The 21,196-nt window shown below is 47.2% G+C and overlaps 1 protein-coding gene across 50 annotated transcripts in view; it reads right to left on the bottom strand.

Annotated features, from left to right (window-relative positions):
* MBD1 (methyl-CpG binding domain protein 1) overlaps nt 1-20,228 on the bottom strand; it is a 52,462-nt gene extending 32,234 nt beyond the window's left edge. Inside the window, exons 1-19 of one of the 50 annotated variants that reach the window (XM_059140680.1) lie at nt 20,044-20,227; nt 18,501-18,635; nt 15,995-16,109; nt 15,738-15,904; nt 15,568-15,650; nt 15,364-15,404; nt 14,843-14,989; nt 14,610-14,738; nt 14,358-14,432; nt 14,100-14,219; nt 13,948-14,016; nt 13,216-13,383; nt 12,558-12,854; nt 12,327-12,419; nt 11,850-11,984; nt 11,702-11,763; nt 5,565-5,898; nt 1,645-1,874; nt 731-904 (exon numbers count right to left, since the gene is read on the bottom strand). In XM_059140680.1, the coding sequence (XP_058996663.1) occupies nt 731-904; nt 1,645-1,874; nt 5,565-5,898; nt 11,702-11,763; nt 11,850-11,984; nt 12,327-12,419; nt 12,558-12,854; nt 13,216-13,383; nt 13,948-14,016; nt 14,100-14,219; nt 14,358-14,432; nt 14,610-14,738; nt 14,843-14,989; nt 15,364-15,404; nt 15,568-15,650; nt 15,738-15,904; nt 15,995-16,109; nt 18,501-18,610 (2,549 nt within the window). In that variant the 5' untranslated portion in view covers nt 18,611-18,635; nt 20,044-20,227. Of the gene's footprint in view, nt 1-730; nt 905-1,644; nt 1,875-5,564; nt 5,899-5,964; nt 6,002-6,724; nt 7,008-7,803; nt 10,520-11,701; nt 11,764-11,849; nt 11,985-12,326; nt 12,465-12,557; nt 12,855-13,215; nt 13,384-13,947; nt 14,017-14,099; nt 14,220-14,357; nt 14,433-14,609; nt 14,739-14,842; nt 14,990-15,363; nt 15,405-15,567; nt 15,651-15,737; nt 15,905-15,994; nt 16,110-18,500; nt 18,636-20,043 lie in introns of those variants that run through there. The other 49 variants (XM_059140679.1, XM_059140678.1, XM_059140686.1 and 46 more) reach the window with 49 other exon arrangements.
* Between the last annotated feature and the right edge of the window lie 968 nt (nt 20,229-21,196).

Genomic DNA, 21,196 nt, shown 5'->3' with positions numbered 1-21,196 from the left:
AAAATGAGGAGATGTTGGTGAAAGGACACAAATTTTCAGTTATAAGATGAATAAATAAGTTATGGGGATCTAACAGAATATGGTGACTATAGACAATAACACTATATTGCATATTTAAAATTTGTTAACACAGTATGTCTGAAGCATTCTCACTACAAAACAACAGCAAACCAATTGTGTAAGACTGATGGTTCACAGACCTACCTGTACCCTTGAAGCAAATAATACATTATATGTTAATTTAAAAAAAAACTCCAATAACTGAAAAGCCAGGCAGGTAACACAAATGTGCAAAGTCAGTTGGAGGCACACTGTGATTAAAACAAAACAAAACAAAACAAAACAAAACAAAACAAAACAAAACAAAACAAGGGTGCCTGGGTGACTCAGTGTGTTAAGCCTCTGCCTTCCGCTTGGGTCATGATCTCAGGGTCCTGGGCTCTCTGCTCAGCGGGGAGCTTGCCTCCCCTCTCTTTCTGCCTGCCTCTCTGCCTACTTGTGATCTCTCTCTGTCAAATAAATAAATAAATAATCTTTAAAAAACAAACAAAACAAAACCAGCAAACCTTCAGTGCCTGCATTATCCAATGATATGTATAATTACTAAGACTTAGAGGCACAACTACTGGGAATACCATCTCAAGGCCATAATTTCCTATAAATTAGTATTCCTACATCATTTTTTCACATATCAACTTCAGATTCTGTGTGCTTTTCCTGATATCATTACCTGAATTGCTGGTCTAGTTTTTCAGCCACAAGATCTTGTCTCTCTTTTTCTTTCTTCTCTTTCAATAATCTGGTTTTATCTCTCATTCTATCTTTTTTCTCCTTAATTGTTTCTTCTTTCAACTGCATTTCAGTTAAATACCCACTTTCTTCTGATGCTAAAAGTTCACGTAGCCTGAAAATAATTACAAAAAAATTAAAACCGTTATGCCACATGGACCATTTTACTGTTTTTTATTTACTTTTATTTATTTAATTAGCACGTTTATTTTTATGTTTATTTTTATTTTTTAAAAAGATTTTATTTATTTGAGAGAAAGTGCGAGCACATGTGCATGGGCGTGGTGGAGTGGGCGCAAAGGGAGAAGCAGACCTACTGAGCGGGGAGCCGGACCCAGTTGGGGGGCGGGGGATGTGGGCTCAATCCCAGGACCCTTAGATCATGACCTGAGCCAAAGGCAGACACAACTGACTGAGGTTTCCAGGTGCCCCCAAATCATAAATTTTGCAAGGAAAAAAAATCATAAATTTTGCAAGGAAAAAAAATCACTGCAGTCTTCTATAAAATAAGTTTAGTCCTCATTTAAAGCAACAGAAACTGATGTGCCATATTTTATTTGATTTCATACAAATTAGATAATGTACATCTTCAGCAAAAGAATATGAACAGATTTTAACTAAAGTAACAAAATACTAAACAATAAAAAAAAATACTAAACAATATATTCCTTAGCTTTCTATCAAATGTGGGTTATCACAAGTGAAAATACAAACAAACAGTAGCTACTGATTTGGTAAGGGTATGAATATCTTGGCTGTGATCCTTGCTATAAGAATTCACTTGATTTTTGGTCAATCTCACATCAGGATCTTGGGAATGTTTTATAATCTGAAGCACCAGTTTGTGAAGCTTACTTATTTCGTCTTTCTTCAGTGTTGATGATGAAACCTTGCATGGCATCCTTGATTCTTGCTTTCACAAGACTGTCCACAAACTTGCGATCATTGTGCTGGTCCCACTCAACTTTCAAGCGATCTCTCTCCTTTGACTTAATAGAAGCCAAAATAGCATGATGTTTCTGATGGCTGCGTTTGATTCTTTCCAGTTGTTGCTCGGCCCCGTGAACTTTGGGAGGCTTGGCTCTCTGAAAACAAATAATTATCACTTACAATCGATCCAAAATCGATTGCATATTTTCAAGTAATCATAACCTCCACCAATACTAAATAGCATTGGTTGTATCAAAGTAATACATCCTGCTACAACTGCAGATAGCTGAAGTGCCTGAGGTTTAACATGTTTGATTCTTTGAGCCTATACTTAAGATGTCATCAAATAAGTCTCAAATATTTAAGTGCCATTTGAGTAAAAGTGCATGGAATTATAAAGTTTGAGCATGACTCTAGTGATTATTTAGTCAAACTCAGAAACAGCAAGTGATTTGTCCAAGGTGCTTCCAATAGTCAGGGCAAAACTGTATAGAAAAATTAGAGGTCTTCTAATTCCTGACCTTCATCTTGTCCCCACATTTGCCTCTTAGGGGTAGACAACACAGTTACCATCAAAATACTTTCAACTAGACGAGGCTACTCTCTAAGTATATAGGATATATATAAGGAGCTGTGACAATTAAAAAAAAAAAAACCCTATACTGAGAAGGAAGGGAGAGGGTTTGAAAGGGAAAAAAGGAAAAGGAAAAAGGAGAAAAAACTGATAGTAATGTTTTCTTCTTATTTTTCTTGTGCCCAGTTTAATGCAAGGGCAGTACTCCTGACATTTTGGGGTAATGAATTTCTAAATTTTTTTAGACAAACTTCCACTAAAAAGTTAGAAACACATAATTTTGAATACATATTGACACATTTAATAAAATCATGTGAACAGTCTTTCTCATTTCTGTATTCTTAGCATTGAAGAATAATGCCTTACCACTGTTGGTTCTCAGTGTGAAGGAAAGAAAGAAGGGAAGGGAGTAGAGAGGAAAGGGGGGAAGAAGGAAACATTTCTGGGTAGGCTTGACGCAATTTCTACTCCTCCCCGGGGCCATCATGAAATCTATGGTCTCGAGCTTTGATTTCAGCCAATTTTATCAAGTCAACCTTAGGTGAATAGGGAGACTCCAGAATGCTGATTTACAAGTAATAAAATTCTTAACTCATATGGCAGAAAGTCAATCTGATAATTTACACTTCTAACATTATACTAACATCACTGTAAGGATTACCAAAATACTAGTGTTAGGTCTTGGTAAAGTAGTCTTCTAGGGAAAGAAAAATCAACATTTTCAGATAGCTTGATGAAAAGATTCAAGGTACGCAAAAAGGTACTTTGAATTTTAGTTGAACAAGACAGGGCTGAAGTGGGTTGGAGACAAGATGATGCCGAGGGTTATATGGTAGGTAGATAATCCGTATCATAACCATTTAGAGCCTAGAGCCACTTAATTAACAAACTACTATCTCTAATATGTATGGCATTTTATGAATGAAGACTCAATGATAATGAAGTGGAAAAGGGTCAACACTACACCTTGTTCAGGATACACACAGGAATTCAGGTTCTCAGTAGACTTATGGCTGAGAACCAAACACCAAGGTCATCAAGAATCAACTGTCTTGAGTTGTCAGAGCAGGAACCTGGTTCTGAGATACATTTTGATTGAAAAGGTGAATGAGGGTAAAGGGTAGTGACAAACACCCTGAGCAGTAGCCAGGGGTCAGGAGCCCCTTCAAAGCTTGGGGCATACTGTACATGACTCTGTGGTCAGGAAAGAACAAGGGTCCGAAGGAGTAAAATATGAACTGGAGTTCTCTAATAATAAGGTGATACCAATCCATGCATAGTTTCAGTATTACTCAAAATTCACACTGTTTGACATGAATATAATGTAAAATAGATCCATACTTTAACATTTTCTAGTAGCTGCATTTTAGAAAGTAAAAAGAAACAGGAAGTTAATTTTAATAATATTTTATTTAACCAATATATTCAAAATATTGTCATTTCAGCATGTGACTCTAGGCACATTTCAAGTGCTCAAAAGCCATGTATGGCTAGTGGCTACCATATTGGACACTGCAACTCTAAACCATGCTAAAGGCAGGAAAACATAGGATTTAATCATAACCTTGTGTTTCCAAGGTCATTGAAGGGTCTGTCACTGTAACATGTTAAATTACAGTTTCTAATGATTGAGTTTACAGTTTATATGTCTTAAAGAACATAGGTTTGATTCTGGCTCTACCCATTACAACTATGTGATTTTAAACAAGGTACTTAATCTCTTTGAATCTCAGTTTTCTTACCTGTCAAAATGAGCAAAATAAATGTGCACCTAAAAAACTATTTTAAGAATTAAATAACTGGGTCCCCAAGCAGCACTCACCATGTAACTGTTCCTTTACTTCAGACGTTACATCATTTATTGCTTTCTCCTGGAGAAATGCTTTAGCTTCAAGTCTCATCCCTGGTGGCTTTAATTCTTCCCCCACCACAAGTGTGATCTCTAACATCCATACTTCTTATCACACTCTGATTTCTGAGATATACAACACTGACTTTTCCCTTTTCCTCTTTATTCTTCTATAAGCTCAAAGTATTCAATTGGCCTGCTTCTCTGGTTCGGTGGTATTTTTTTTTTTTTTCATGTTCTTTATTGGTTCCCAACACAAGCAATGGCACAATAGCCCAGTCCCTGAGCTCTGTGTTGGGATACAGAACCCAACGTAGATCAGTTTCTATCTCTTATGAAACCCTGAATTCTACAGTCTGTAGAGGCCTCCAATATACTGATTTTCAGACCCAGAACCTACAGTCCTTGGACCCAGAAAAGAGGGAGCTGGTCTGTAAGTGAACTGAGAATTGCTGTGTGTACTGTGGTGCATAATAAAACCGTATCCTTCATTATTGCTGGTATTTCTGCCATAAAATACCATCACAGACAGTATAGCACATGATTATCTACCATGTTAGCCTTTAATGGTTTTACGCATGAACAAACTATTTCTGCAATTAGAGAATAAGCAACAGGAAGGCAGGGATCAGACATTTAATGAAAAATAAACCTCTCAGAGTCAGTTTTTACCCCCATATCTCCCAAAGTGCTGTGGACACAGCAGGGGCTCAAATAATATCTCTATCATTGTCTAATTACACATGAAGGCTTTCTAGCCTATAGAAACTAACTTGTAGGAACAAAGGTATCTAGGTGCATAAACCAAGTGTCTAGGGTTCTGAGCAAGACCCATCACAAATTCTGCAGCACACAGCATTCTCCTGGCCTCCTACCACCACCCCTGCCTTAGAGGCAACCAACCACCCTATTGCCAGGCCTGCAGGGACACTTCTGTTACAGCTGAGTTGACACAGGAAGGGCAGTGTAACTGCTCACAACCCCTCACAGCCCAATCCTCCTTCCTCATACATTTTCCCTGGAATGCAGGACCAGCCCAAGATCATACAGCTGAATCACCAGCAGCCCAGACCCGATATCCTGCCCTGCCTGGGCCCAGCACTCTTTTTGTAACAACCATGCCACATCACAAGGGGACAGACTTCTTGGGAGTCTTGGAGACTGAAAACTCTCAGTATCCCAAGGGGTGATTCTACAGATACAGAATCTAAATATAACTGGTGCGCGGTGGGGGACTGAGGAACAGAGTACAGGAACTAAGTGAATGGCCTTCTCGCTCCTTCTTTCAAAATTCAAACCACTGCACAAGACACCTACTCCCCTTGAGAGAGCCACCGCTTGGGCCAGGTTGGGCTCGGCTAGGCCCGGAGTGCTGGGAGATGCAGAAAGCAGTAGGGTCCCGCACACACATCCCGTGCTTACCACAATCACCACTTTGGGAGTGGGGCCCTTAACCTCCCGCTGTACGATGCCAAATCGCTGGCTGTACATTTTCCAGTCCCTCGGGATGGGGGTGGCGGCCGCCGCGGTATGCCAACGGCGAAGACCTGCGGGACCCGCTTCCGCAGTGCAGAAGTCTGGTTGCCATGGTGCACCCAGCAGGGTGAGGGGCAGGTGGGAGGGGCCGAAGTCGGTCCCGTCACCATGGTGACCATAGACGCCGGTGCTCCCAACTTCCTCCCGGAGCCGAGGCGCTGAGTCTGCGCAGTCCTCACCCCGCCCTTCGCCATGCCTCCAGCGACCTCGCTCCCTTCCTCTAGGGTTCATCAGAATAGCAGAAATAAGCCTCCTTAACTTGAAGTGAAGGCTAAGATCTAATTGCATCCAATTGACTTTGCTATTTATATCCTGTAATCAGCCTAAAAGCATGAGGAAAGTTAGTGGATATTCTGTGGGAAGGTTAAGTTTTGTGGGCATTTCTAGGTAAATATTGATGATAATATATAATCATCACAGGACAACCACCCTACATTTGTGTAGTACTTTAAGGTAATTTGCTAGGTATTTTCACACATAAAGCCTTTGGGCCTCACAACTATCTTAGAGCGTTGATGGACAGCAGGTATTCTCATCTTCCAGCTAAGACAAGGCCTAGAGAGCCTGTCTTGTCAGCCCACCCAAACCAGTAATGATAAATTTGTTAGTAATAAGATCTTCCTATTGCACTGGACAGAAACCAGAGCTGACTCAGGGAACCCCAGGATGGGGGACAAATCAGATGGGCTAAGAGGGCAACGGCATGACCTGGCTGGGCAAAGTAAAGACCAAGAGTCTGAGGTACCGTTCACAGTAAACCAGGGTCAGGGCATGGATGGGAAGCGCAGGTAATGAGGCCCTAAGAATCCGTATCTGAGGAGGCGAAGAGGCAACACAGCTCCGGGAACCTAGAAAGAGCCTTAGGCACAGGTGTAGCCAGGGCTGTACTACTGGTCAAGAGCGAGGTGGTAGTAACTAAAAGCCAATTAAGAATGACGCCTCCTTCTCAAGTGCAGCGAGCCGCACAGAACACTAGACCACAGAAGAAAATCAGAACCTAGTCAGTCATTGACATCTAACAATAACCAAAGTACAACTGCTGTGTATACCGTCGTAAGGCCGCAATTTACTGTAAATTAGCGTTCCTTAATCATTTGTAATCCACCCACTTCGGATTTTGTATGCGGTACATTTCTAGATTTGGATTCCATTTCCTGAAATGCTGGTTCAGCTTTTCAGCCACAAAATAATGTCTCTTTTTTCTTTTTATAATTTCTTTTAATAATTCTCATTTTGTCTTTTTTTTTTTTTCTCTCCTATAATGCTTCTTCTTTCAATTGCAGTTCGGTAAAATACTCATTTTCATTTACTGCTAAGAGTTTACGTAGCCTGAAACAAACAAAAAGAAAGAAATTAGAGGTCGTCTCGGTTCCCTGGGCAGAGTCCTGAGGGTCAGTTCCTTGATCTTCATGTCCCATGGGCGAGTGGCCCACCGGGACACTGGGTGGAACCACACCTCACACCACACCCTTGGGAAAGAAGGGAGGCAATGAAAAGGCCCTCACTCAGGCGCTGGGTTTGGGAAAAGCAGCAGATACAAGAGAGTGCGTCGGACACCCCAGAGGTCGTACAGCCCGTAGGATCCTGTCGAAACGAGTTCTGCGACGGGGAAGCCGACCCCTGGTGACACTCTGCTGTCCTCAAACGTCCCAGCGTCGGTGGTGAGCTCGTCCTGCTGCACCCTCCCCTGGGCGCATCCCGTTAACTTAACTCCGGTTGTTTTTGACCGACCGTTTCTACCACTAGTGAAGAAGCGGCTTTCTTCCCAGCCTGGCCAAGGACTTTTTTGTCTCGGCCGGGCGGAGGCCACGCCCCCGGGCCGCCCTGGCCAGGGGTGAGGGGCTGCGTCTTCCCACTTCCCAGAGCAGTGGTGGGATGACCGCGGCCCCGGCGCCCCCTGGCGGGGGCCTATTAAGAGGATGGAGGGGCGGGGACCAGCGGTGAGCCTCCGCCTTCAGCCAAGCCCCAAGGCCTTGAGAAGTGGTTGGCCCAAGGTCCTTAGACAGAACCTGACCTTGATCTTGCCACCCACCATCCCACTTTCTCAGAGTCAACACGGTTACACCATCAAGACACTCCCCAAAGAAACACTAAATATATGAAACAGTAAACGGGACAATAAAAATCATTTTAAAATAATTTTTTAAAATAGAACAGCTCAGAGATAGAAACTATTTATATTATTTCCAATTCCTATTGTGCCCCAAGGTTCACGCAAGGGCTTTCCTCCCGACAGTTTCCTGAATTCTATATTTTCACCATTAAATTCCATGATAAAGTTGGATATCCATTCACCATTTGTAATACATACTTATGTTATTTAATAAAATTGCATGGACTGTATCTTTTTCATTCCTGTATCCCAGTATCAAGTACAGTGCCTACCATGGGCCCGGTTCTCATTACTTGAATGAATGACACAAAAATAGCCGAGACCAGCCAGTTTTTTTTCTGGGTGGGCTTGACAGTATTTCTGTACTTGCTGGGGTCACCATGAAATCCATGGTCTTCAGCTTTGCATTTCCAGCAACGTAGCTTTATCAAGTTATCCTCAGGTGAGCAGTGAGACCCTTGGGAGCTGATTCATGGCAGGGTGGCTTTGTAATGTGTCACCTTGACTAGGCTACGTTTCCCAGAACTCCCTTCCCTGTATGCTTCCGGTTAGGATGGGCCACAAGAGACAGTTTGCATGGTAACTGGAGGACAGAAGTGAAGCAGCAGCATACTGTTTTTACACTCGGAAGGTTGGTGCAGGCGCACCAGGCACTGTTGCAGTTCACACATGTTGTCACTTATCTGCTGGCTCACCTCGTTGGTGTGGGACAGCAGTCAGGCCCTGCAGCCAGGCCTGCAGCTGCTCCACTTTCCCTGGGATCTTCCTTCTGCTTCTCTAATTCCTGGGCCAGAAGAGTATTTAACTCTGTGATGAAGGGCACCAGCTTCTTCTGCAGGACACCCACATTATCGCAGTTGGAGATGGTGAGACACTGACAGGGGTTCTAGGCCATCCTCGCCGGTTCCAGCTCTTGCTCGTGCACGCCAAAGTGTCCTCCGTCTCCCACACTTTACATCCATCTTCCCTTCCCGATTGCCTGCCCTGCAGACTTCAAGCTCCAGCATTAGATGCAAAGACAACAGCCTTAGAGACTGTTTAATCAGCTCCCACTACTGTATAAGCTCAAATCCCTATTAAGTCCCTTAAAATATACATATATATAATATATATATATATACATACACACACATATATATACATATATGTATAATATTTACATTAGTGGTACTGCTTTTCTGATTGTATTGTGACTTACACTGTAATCAGACTCTTACAAGTCTGAATGCCAATCAAATTTCATTTTAGACATTACAATACTAGGGTGAGATGCCTGGGTCCTGGGAGGAACAAAACAATACCAGAAAATTAGCCAGTCTTGTTTCTGGCTCAAGAAGGTAAAGCAAACGAAGGGGCAAAGAAGGATAGCAGAAAGGGTTAAGAGCAGGGAAATGTCTAATCTACATCTGAGTTATCTAAAGCTGCAGGGCTGGGACTAGAATAAGGCAGGGGAGATACAAAGGCTACAAAATTTAAGGAGGCATGCACCCTGTCACAGCCCTATAAAGCTGGCTATGTAATGAAGGACAGGTCTAAACTTTTTGGCACTTTAAGAAGAACGGGGAAGTGAGGCAGGTCTGAGTCAAGACTGGCCCTTATGCAGGACTTGAGGCAGGAATTTGGACTCCTCATAGAGAGGGACCAAGGACAAACTAAGCAGAGAAGCCATCAAGGGACAGGGGAGGCAAGCTATAAGCAAAGATGAGCCAGCCTGGCAGCTTTACTTCTGAAGACTGCTTTGGCTGAGCAGAATGAGGGCAACAAGCAAAATGGACAGTGAACCCTGGAGAAGGATGTCCGTTAGTGTTTGAGGAGTATTATGCAACACCCAAGGCCTCAGAAGAACCCAGTCTCTTGAATGCATGGGTGCTGTGACAAGGTGACCAAATCCACGCAGCCTTGGCACTCCCTAAACCACGCTAGAGGCAGCAGTGTAAACAATTTGTTGTGTTTAGGGCAATCCACCTTGTTTTCAAGGTCACTGGAAACTTACTATAATATTATACATTATCGGATATAGGATTACAACTTACAGTTCGGTGGCTTAAAGAACAAGGTTTTTACAACCCGGTTTTTTTTTCTCCTAGGCTTACTGATACTAGCTGCCTGTCGGACCCTGGACAAGTTATTTTATTTCTTTGAGTCTGTTTTCCCATATGCAAAAATGGGCAAAAATCATTGTTTCCCTAAAAAGATCGGAGGACTAAATAGATCAGTAGGAAGAACTAACCAAATAGTTCCTTTCCTCATTTTTTCACATTACGATTTTCCAATGCTGTTTCTCTGAGGAAATGGAAATGTTCAGAAACACTGCCAGGTCTCATCCAGAAGCCACTGAAAAATTATTCACGAAGATGGCTTGTACAGGCTGTTTTGTGGCGGCTTTTACAGCCTCTCTCCACCCCAGATCTCCCACCACAGCTTATCACAGTCAAGCACCTGGGATTTGCACCAGTGGGAGCAAATGCAACAACTTTCTTTTTCTTCCTTTCCTGCTTACTTCCTCTTTAAGCTCATTGTACTGAATAGGCCTGCTTCTCTGGTTTGGTGGTAGGTTTTTCCAGTTCCTACTGAATCCTACATAAGCCCCTCGGTCTACCGTCCAAGCCTCTGAGTAGATCAGTGTTCTCTCATAAAGCCAGTCTGTAAATATCACCTTGAATCCTACAGTCTGCAGAAGCCTCCAGTCTACTGCTTTCTAGCTCCAGGTTTTTTAAGGTCCTTGGACCTAGAGAAGAGGGAGCAGGTCTGTATGTTGAATGAAGTTCGCTCTTTGCAAAATGGAGCATTACAAAACCATTTCCTAGTATTCTGTGCACACCACCCATTTCCCCATAATTATCCCTTCTCTCTCTTCTCGCTTTCAAAATACTCCATTACAAACGAGATAACACATCATTACCTTCTCCATTAACACGTACTGATTTCATACATAGGGAAACTGTTTCCTCACTTAGATGGTAAGTTTCCTGAAGGCAGGAATCCGTGTGTCTCCTGAAGGATAAGCCTTCCAGGGTCATTGTATTCCCCACTGGAGCTCTCACACTGCAGTGCACCCAGCAGGTACTCAATCAGTACCTCTGTCATCGCCCAAGGCAGATGAAGGAGTTTCTGGCCTGCAGAAACTAGTTGGTGGGAACAAAGGAATCCAGGTGCCTAGGCTAACAGTTTATGTTGCCTTTGTCTGGAGCTGTATGGTACAGCCTGTGAACATCCTGCAGGAGGCAGCATTCCCTTGTCCTCTTCCTGCCAGCCCTGTCCTCAGGGGCAGTCATCCTTCATCCTATTGCCAGGCCTGCAGGGACAGTTCTTTGGAGCAGCTAAAATTGTATTAATAACCTCAACAGGCTCAGGAGAGGCTCAAGAAACACAGCCCGACTCCATCCACAAAGGATGTTCTAGGAGGTGAAAGACAGCCTGAGATTCAGCAGTTGCACGTGGCCCCAGATCAGAGCTATCTCAGGGCCCAGACCTGCCCACCCAGCACTGTCCAGCCCACCTGTCAACTCCAGAGGCCTTCAAGACCCCAAATAAAGATTCTCTGAATAAAAATTTATATATTAAACCTGACCCCTTCTGGATTTCCTAAAGAAGATATGGACCAGGCTTTTATATTTTTCCTTCAAATCTCATTGCAGGGCATTAAGTCCTCAACCTCCATTGACCCCTGTCCCTCCAAACCCCTCCCCCCGCCCCGCAACATACACACACCCAAGGAAAACCCTGACCTGAACCTCAGGAGAAATCTCTAACGTCCTGCACATAACCCCTCACTGATCATAATCAACAAAGTGATATGAGCCTTTACCTCCCACTGCACCACACCAAATTACTGACTCTACTTTTAAAACTCAGGGCCCACATCTGACCAGCACCAACCCCATACCATCCCTCACTGTGCGGGGCACACCTTGGCAACCAGACCGCTGTGTCCCGGAGGCGGGTTCCACCCAGGCTGAAAATCTCCGTGATCTGGGGAAGAATTAATATCATGGGTCATCATGGCCAATGGGGCTAAAGCAGGGTCAAGGCAGGGTTAAATGTCCCCCAGCACTGACCACGGGTGTGCCAGCCCCTCCTGCCTCCTCCTCTGGGGCCAAGTCGGAGGCGGAGTCTTCCTTGCTCTCTTCCTCCTTGTCCTCCTCAGGGTCCAATGGCTCTTGCTTCACAGGTGGCAGGCCTGCATCTACGGCCTGGGAGAGGTGGGAAATAGGCATCAGTCAGAAGGGCAAGGCTGGCCTAAGGCAAGAGTCTCTTACCAACCAACCTGTCAGTGTGCTGACAAATCTCACTTCCAACACACTTCAGCCCAGAAAACTCATCTCTCAACCTACAAACCTTTCCCCTTCCTCAGAGAATTCCTTTTTTCTGTTAGCTGGACAGCAAAGCAGGCAAAGTTAGTTGCCTGGGGAAGGTGGGGCATTTGTCAGACAGGTAGGGAAACTTTATGGTGAGGCTGCGATCAGCACATCTATTGCTCTGCTCAAAAAAACCACCATCATTCTGCTTACAGACCACCCATCACTGACCCCCACCTTGCTGGGGCAGCCAGACAGCAATACAGGAGAAGTCAGGATGGCTGTGCCCGGTGTCCAGTCTTCCTGGGCATCCACCTTCTCTTGCTTCACCTGGGGTAAGGCCACAACCCAACTCAGGCCTGGGCACTGGGCCTCCTGTGTGAAGGAGGATTGCGGCAGACTTGGTCCCAGCTTCCTGGCACAAGGCTGGATAGGGCTGGGGAGGGCAGGGTAAGATGGGACCCTCACCTGCAACAGGGCTTCTGTGGAAGCTGTAGCAGGGCCAGGCACCTGCACAGGACTGCTTGCACCTTCCCGTAAGAACACAAGGTCAGTGCCAGGTGGGGGTAGCACAAAGCCACTGCCCGTTTCCTGTTTCATTGGAGTTTGGGCACGGCCTGATCTGACTGTGGGTGTGGTCAAGGTCTTCAGTATCTGGCCCAGACGTGGCCGTCGAGTAGAGCCAGGTCTCTTTCGACGAGAGTACGGTGGGGGCGGCCCTGCTCCATCCTCAGATCCTGCCCAGACACTAGGCAGCAGCCGCTTCTGAATAAAGACAAGGTATTACGGCCATGTGGCAGTGACCAACTCCAATATCCACCACCCTGCCCTGATCACTGTGCCTGCTAATCCCAATTAGTTCTAGCACAGAACCTCACAAAGGAGGCCCTCACCATTGAACCTGCTGGTCTCCTATTAGCAATGCCAGCACCACTCAGATTCTTCATTTGCCCCAACACAATATTTGGTAATCTTTGGCTGAACCCACTGCCCTGCCCACTCCTCTGAAGATGCACAGCCCATCTGGCCTGTGCCACCCACCTACCAGGCCTTTCCCACTACTCCCAGGCACTGGGGGCCCTGGATCAACTTATCCCACCCACCTGATCCTTCCTGCCCCACCCACCATGGCAAACTGCAGGCACTGGCGCCAACGACACTTCTGGCGCTTCTGATTGCTGCCCCCAAATTTCGGCTTGTCACAGCAGAAGTCGCAACGACCACAGTCCATCCGGCGCAAGCAAGCTGCACAGGTCCCACACTTACGGTTCTGCCGACGGTTCGTGTAAGGCTGCTGGGGGATAGGCAAGAAGAAGATGCTATTACGGGCACTATTCCAATGCTGCTCCTTTACTAGCCTCAGCAGAGGGAACCAGCTGTGCACTGGTCTTGGGTCACAACTAAGCACCTGCTAGTCCAACACCAGGCACTATCACTGCAGTGGACAGTGCCCAATACCATCAGAATTGTGGCTACTCCAACGCCTATCCATCGTGTCATCTGCTAGACCAGTGGCTACCAAGGTCTTCGGCCCCCACCTCAAGCAGAATTTTGCTGAGCCTCCACTGTGACGCTCCACTGCACCTGCTGAATCTGCTCAACCTATGTGAACTCCCTTCACTATGCCGACTTTTCCTCTATCAGCCCCACCAGAACCGGTTCACCTGACATTAGCAACTGCTGCTGCCCCTGTTGATCCCATGTTGGTCCCTCCCCCATTCTTTGCTCACCCCATACTAGTACCCATTACTGTGTCTTGCTGTTTCCCTATTAGGCCCATTGCAGCAGCTGCTTCTTTGGGCTTAACCAAGTACCCTGGGAGGGTCTAGGTTTGTCCAAGTAGGGTGGAGCCACTCACTAGCTCGTCCTCGTCTACACAGTAATAGATGAATTCGGCAGGTGGCGAGGGGGCCAGGGCTCTGGGTTGCTGCAGAGGCAAATGGGCTGGGGTCAGGGCAAGTGCTGGGTAAGATTAGGGTTGTTCCTTCCCCCGGCCCACCAGGGCCTCACCAGCTCTGGGGACGCTGGAGGCTGTGACGGGGTAACTGGAGGCAGTGGCTGGGTTCGTGGGGGGCGCCGCCGGGCAGCCATCTTGGAGTCACAGCCTCCTCTGCGGCGGCTACGTTTACCCTGGGAGAAAGCCAGAAGAGTAGTTTAGGCTTGATGGCACCAAGCAGATACAGAATCCCAACCCTCATGCCCACCCCCAAGAAAAGTGCAGAAAGCATGCATGGGACAGGCAGGCAGAGTGTGGGGTGCAGCACTCACAGCAGGGGGAGCCACAGCTAGGGGAGGGCGTCGTTGACATCGCTGATGGTGGCGACGGAGACGGTGGGCAAGGTGCTGGCAGATAGGGGCAAGTAGGTGGGACCAGGGAGTTGAGCATGGGGCGAGGGAGAAAAGAAGACATGAGGTGGGCAAGACTGGGAGGAAGCAGCAGCAGCAGTAGCAACTTTAACAGCAGATGAGTTCTGCCCCAGCCCTGGCCCCAACAGCGCTGGCCCCTCCAGCCTAACTCACCCGTAAGCAGCGCCGCTGGACACACCTCCATTGGCGCCTGAGACCAGGGCGGGGAGGGCGAAGGCAAACTCGACAACGGCCACAGTCCTCTCGGGTCTGACAGCCCCTGCACACTCCACACCCTCGGCTCTGTTGGGGGGATGGGAGGGAGCACAAGCATGATGCATGTGGCCAGAGCTATGAGAGCCAGGGGCTAGGGTAAGCCTTTGGCCCACCCCACCTGCCCAGCTCACCCTTTCCACAATCCGGAGGCACCGTCTCCGCTCACACTTGCAGAACAGCCCCGAGGCCACATCATGGGGCAACTGCAGAAGGCATGTGGAGCAGGCCCCGCAGTCCTCGGTTACCTGGCAGGCTGCGCACTCCCCGCAGCCCACACGCTGCCAGGAATGGGTGGGGCGAGGTCATAGGCCCAGACAGAGTAGCTCCAGGTGCACTGCCCCTTACGTGTCTATTATTATTAGCCCCCACTGCCACGTCTAGTAGTCTACCACTTGCCTCATCACTGTACCTGACAACTATTGATTAGCGGCCATCAGAGGCTATCCCCAAGGTCTACCAGTGCCCTGTTAACCTCATTGCTGAAACTGCTGATACCCCAACGACCCATTACTGTCTGCTGCTGGTAGCTAGCTCCCTACAAAATGACTCTGACACACTGTGAATCCATCACCATTCCTTCAGACCCTCCACAAGCCCCCATCACATCCTGCTCCCACCACACAATTGTGAGGAGGAGGCAGGTCGTGCTTACCTTAAACATCCTTTGCTCCCGGTTGAAAGCAATCCTCTGTGCTGCAGAGGGAAAAGCAGAAGTTAACAAGAAGCATCAGATATCTACCCTCACGCACTGCCGCTCCCCTGACGTCCACCATTCAACCTCCAGCCTGACAGTGCTGTCCTAACCTAACATCAGACCTGCTTCACTTCTGTGTCCCAGGGCCTGGGGGCCACTCACCTCTGCAGTCCTTGCATAATGTCTTGAGCCGCTGTCTTCGGGTACCATCCCCTGAGAAGCTGATTCCACAGTTCTCACAGCACCTGGGATGGGAAACATGGGTGTGGGGCTCTAAGTGTACCCTCAACCGCAACCCTCACCCTCTTGGCTCACTTTAGGTCAACACTCACCCAGGAGCAGGCAGTAAAGCTGGGGCTGTGTCAGCATCAGCCTTGGTCTCATCCCCTGGGGCCTCCTTCCTGACCTCACCCTTCTGGGGTCCAACCTGACGTTTCCGAGTCTTGGCTGGCCGTGAAGGCTTCTTCCGCTTTTTGCTAGGGACAGGTAAGGACTGGGGCTGCAGATGAGAGGAAAAGAAGGAAGAGATCAGTGGGTGGGTGTTAGATGGCTCAGTCATCCCTGCTGGGTACCCCACACTGTGTAGTACCTTGGGGGCTGGATAACACAGAATGCCTTGTTTGAAGTCGAAGAGGGAGAGGTCACACGCAGGGCCCAGGTATCGGGTCAGCTCAACTTTGCTTCGGATCCTGTCTCCTGTGGGGCTAAGGATGGGCCAGGATGGGTTGGTACCTGGGTGAAGTCATGGCCACTCCACCCACACAACCCTCCTACTGGACTGGTGAACAGGCCTGTAAGGCTGGCAGGGGATACAGGAAGTAGCTTGGGATTGGCATGTAAACCCTGACCAGATCGTACCCCAACTAAGCCTGCAGAGCAGAAATATAAAATGTGTACAAATAGCCACGCATATGCATAATAAGTAAATAATATAAACGTAGATATGTATGTATTTATGTCACATGTTACTACTTAGTCTATACAGTCAAGAGTACCAATCCCAATCTGTTAAGTAATGTCTAAGTGTGTTAATATTACATACTAAATATTTAAAAAATAAATAAATAAAATAAACACCTGCTTAAAAACATACACACAAATGAACAAGCACATAAATGTATATGCAAATGCACGCATAAACATACAAACGCAACTACATACAAAACAAAGCAGGAATAAGCAATACCGAAAGAGAATACTCCACGGGTCTCCAGCATTTTTGCATGTCTTGCAAGAGAGGCACTGATAGTCCTTTGTTATGAACTATCTCTTCAAGGATGTTTGTACAGCAAACAGCCTTGGAAGATAAGAGATAAGTTCTCCTTCCAGAGCAGAGGAAAGGCATCCTTACTATCCTAACATAAAAGACTAGATTCCTGAAGCTCAAGTAGCTCCTTTCCTACAACCCAATGCATGGGCAGATGCTAGATAGCCATCTTCAGGTCATGATGTGGGAACTGGCATTTGGGGAACTGACAGGAAAATAAAGACATTCTGAATACCGCTATAACTGTGAGTAATAAACTGTCTTTCATCTCTGACCCAGGAGTGTTGTATATCCTACACCAGCATCCACAAAATTGTGATATACTTGTTATCTTGCCCTAATTAGGACAAAACCTCTAGTCTTTTACAGTTCTTGATGACAACACTTAAAAATATAAATTGTGACAGTTTCAGATGTGTTATATGTGGATAAATATACAACTAAGTGTGAATGAACAATTATATTTATGATTTTACTATATTCCTCCAGGAAAACAGCAAATTAGATACCAAAAAAGTTCAGAAAGAGTGAACTTCAGGAAGTTCAGGAAGAGTAAATTCAATAACTGCATCACTAATAGATCCTGAAACACCTTAGATCCTTAAATGCAAATAGCACACAAACATGTATATTCATGTATTAATGGCCAATTATCATTCGTGCTTTGTTGTATAAAGTCACATTAAACACTGAATTAGTGAACATAGAACCTCTGGTCCTAGGGAACCACAGGATAGCTTCCTGCGAGCCTCAGATGATCAATGTGTAACCTCTTTTAATGTATGGCCTTTGAATGATTTAAAGCCAGGAGCTCTGGAGTATTGTTATATAGGTACTTTTACCAAGGCCCTTGTAAAACAAGCCAGCCTTGCCAGTATTGAAAACCTGGTCTTCTACGTGACACATTTCCCATGTAACACTTAACGGCTATTTTAAAAATTCCTCTCTAAACTCTTGATCTGCAGACCTACCTTGTATGCAAATTTAACATTTTTTACAATATGTCACCTTCTGAAACACATAAGCCAGTCAGCACTAAGATAGATTCAACATTTTCCTAAACAGAGGTAACACAACCATCAAGTCCTTGGCGTTCGGCCTCTCCCGATGCCCACTACGCTTTACTTTACTGGTCATATTACGGATCTTTATTTAGACTTAGCCCTTTTCCCATCTTCTCCTTAGGTTCAGCGTAACTTTAGCATTTTCCAGAAATTGAAGTTGGACAAATTGGAAATTTTCCTTCTCTTTTTCTAGATGTACCACATTTTTGATTCACTGACATTGCACTCACTCCTAACAGCTCTATAACTCACACCTGAAATTTATTTAATATGTATTTTCTCCTTGCAGCACATCACGTTTTTCTCCTTGTAGCCCATCAGACTTCTTACACTTAGAACACTAGATAGCAACTTCAGCACTATGCTGAGGGCCATTCTAAATACTAAAATCACCAATAAAAAGTACAAAAATGTGAAAAACATGGCACTAAGTAGGCCATGAAAAAGACACATGATTACAGTAAAAGAACTGAAATAAGAAAGTCACATTCAACCTCAGCTGGGAATGCGTGTATCAGGCAACTTAAATTTTTTGCTGTTCTGTGCATGTCTATGAAAGACCATGAAAGTACAAGGAATATCAACTTTAAGAAAACAAATTCTAGCAAGCAAACAAATTAGCAAATATGAAATACACAAGTAATAAGAATGGACTATATATGCATAATTTTAATCCACCCACAAAATTAAACACACCCCCTGATTTCACCCTGCTCAACCAGACTCAGCCTTACCCATGACCCTGTCCACAACCCACCCAGTACCTCTGGTAATAGGTGTCTGAGCGTCCACAGGTGGCACCTGACTTTCGAAAGACCTCACGACGTTTCCAGCCAGGGCCCAAGGCTGGGCACTCCAGCCAGTCCTCAGCCATGGAAGCCACGGGAAGGAGCAGCAGCCTGCAACACGAAGTGTGTAATGACGAAAACTGAGGGACTAGGAGAGGACGTGTTGTACCCTAGTCCCCCAAACTGCTAGTATGCTTGTTCGAGACTTGGTACCTCCCACAGCCAACTGGCCAACACAAGAGAAAATCTTTCCCAACTCATTCTTCCCTGTCCTGAGCCCAGAAGCTTGTCATTCCTACCCCTTCCTGACCTGGAAGCCCAATCTTCAACTTAAGGGTCCCAATCTTCAACCCAAAGATCCCCATTCCTTACTCAATGTCCTGATTCCCACTTCCTCCCTTTCCTCAGCCTGAGAACACATCACTTCTCCCCTCTGCCAACCTAAGAATCTCTTTCCTTCCAGGAGACGCTGTCTTTAACCTACTGGTCTCTACGCCGTCCCTTTGTCACCCTGAAACCTCCGTACACCCCATTCCCCGAACTGAGAGGCCCTATTCCTCCCATCATCAGCCCAAGAGGCCCCCATTCTGCTCATCCTCAGACCAAGGTCCCAGTACTCTATCTACCTCAGTGTTCTGAACTCCCACTCACTTTCATCATTGACCCAGGAGTCCTCAATTTCTCTTTCAGTATTTTAACCCTCCCACTCCTTCCCTTTATGATGTCCTCTTATCATGCTACCTCAGTGCTACTGCCTCAGTTTCCTCCATGTCCTTGCCAGAGAGCCCCCAGCTTCTGCATCTCTTTACCCTGAACAGCCCCTCACTCCTGCTCCTCAGCCTGAAAGCCTCCTCCTCCCTTGTTTTCCCTGTCAGTGCTCTGAGACACAAGTCTTCACCAATATCAGTCCCCAAACCTTATTCCTCTCATCTTCAGCTACAAAGTTTCTTCATGCCTTCTCTTCAGTGTCTCTTATTCTCCATTCCCCTCATCACCCTGAGATAGCCTGCTTTCCCCCCTCAACATTCTGAACCCACCCCTCAATCCTCCCCGTTTTAGTCCCAAGATCATGCCATCCCTAACTCAGCATTCGGAGCCCCTATTCCTTCTCTTCTCCATATGAGTCCCCGCCGCTCCTTTTCAGCCTCCCAATGGCTCCATTTCTTCCCGTCATCAACCTGAGACCCCTCTTCATTTCTCCCTCTCAGCGTTCTGAACCCTCATTTCTCTCCTCAACCTGAGAGGCACCAAGGTCTCCCCTCGGGGTTCGGATCCTTCCCCAACCCTCTCCGTCCTCGTCCAGACTCCCAACACGTCCACCTGTCAGCGCTCTGAGCCCCAATACTCCCCGTCCTCAGGCAAAACCTTCCCATTCCTCCCCTTCAGTATTCCGACGCCGCCATTCCTCCCACTCATCGGCCTGAGGGCCCTTCATTCCTCTCCGTCAGGGTTCTGAGCCTCGTTTCTTCCCCATCCTACGCCCGAGCGCTCTCCATTTCCACCCCCACAACTGTCTCACCAGCTCGGCACCAGGCCGGTAGCTTCCGCCGCTCTAGGTCCGCGGACCCATGGCGAGGGTCCCGCCTGTGACTCCCGCCTTGCCCTGCTCTTCTTCCTCCTCCGCAGACGCTTCCTCTGAAGCGGTAGCTGTCGCTGCCGCGGCCGTTCGTTGCTCCCGGAACCGGAAACCCGCTGGCCCCCTCTAGGGCCCCGCCCCCGGCAAGACGCCTGCGCTCTAATGCTCCTCCGGCGTTTGCCCTTAGTAGGGAGGACCCCCCGCGCCTGCGTGCTCGGTCCCACAGCAGCGCGCGCCTCTTGCCCGGAACCTACTGCGCCTGCACCGTGACGTCCAAGTACGGCTCGCACCCCTATCGGAGACTTGCAGCGCCGGAGCCCCTCTCTTCCCCAACCGGCGCTCTCCCCGCTCCGCCCACCTGGCTTGCGCCTGCGCTCTCCCAACCTAAGGGGGCGTGGAGGGTTGGGGTTGGCCCTACGCTGTTCCCCAGGCGGTCTTCACCAGCGGTTACCGGGAGGGAGGGGTGCTCAGGGCTGAGGTTGTGTCGGAGGGGTCCTCTCCCACCTCTCGTCTACGTCGCGCCTGTGCCGTGCGGTTTCCCGAACATCTTCCCCAGGACTATTGCGTCCAGCTCTCTCCGCTCCGCCGAACAGTTGCAGGAGCGCGCGGGGACTAGTCCGGCCGCACGCTAACCCCAGTACTTTCCACGGGAACTGGAGAAGGGGGCGGTGCCGCGCTGCAGGTAAACGGAAGGGCCGTGCAACGGAGACCGGCGGGGCCCGTCCTGGAAAGGCTGTGCTGTGGGGGATCAGTAGCCCCGACGACAGGGTGCGACGGGGTTCCCGGACTTCTGTTGACACGCGTGTCGCAAAAGAGAGGTTTGAGGGAGAACGAGACCTTGTGTCCATCATCGAATACATTTCTAGTCCGGAGAATGTCAATGCTGACACAGGGGTGGTAAGTCAATCACAATACTGAATTAGTGCCAACTGTATACCCATTGTTTCAAGATGAAATGCTGAGAATGTAGGCCACTGGGCTCTTCTTTGGCAAGGCATATGCCACCGCCCGTGGGGCGGGGGCCTCCTGCAGAACACAGAGTAGGTGCCAACTGTATACTTAAAGCTGTGTACTGCAACCCCTTCTGAATACAGGT

Source organism: Mustela lutreola, chromosome 11 (assembly GCF_030435805.1).
Source record: "Mustela lutreola isolate mMusLut2 chromosome 11, mMusLut2.pri, whole genome shotgun sequence".
NCBI lineage: Eukaryota > Metazoa > Chordata > Mammalia > Carnivora > Mustelidae > Mustela > Mustela lutreola.
The sequence above is the reverse complement of the archived record's forward strand: the minus strand, read 5'-3'. Positions and strand labels throughout refer to the sequence as shown.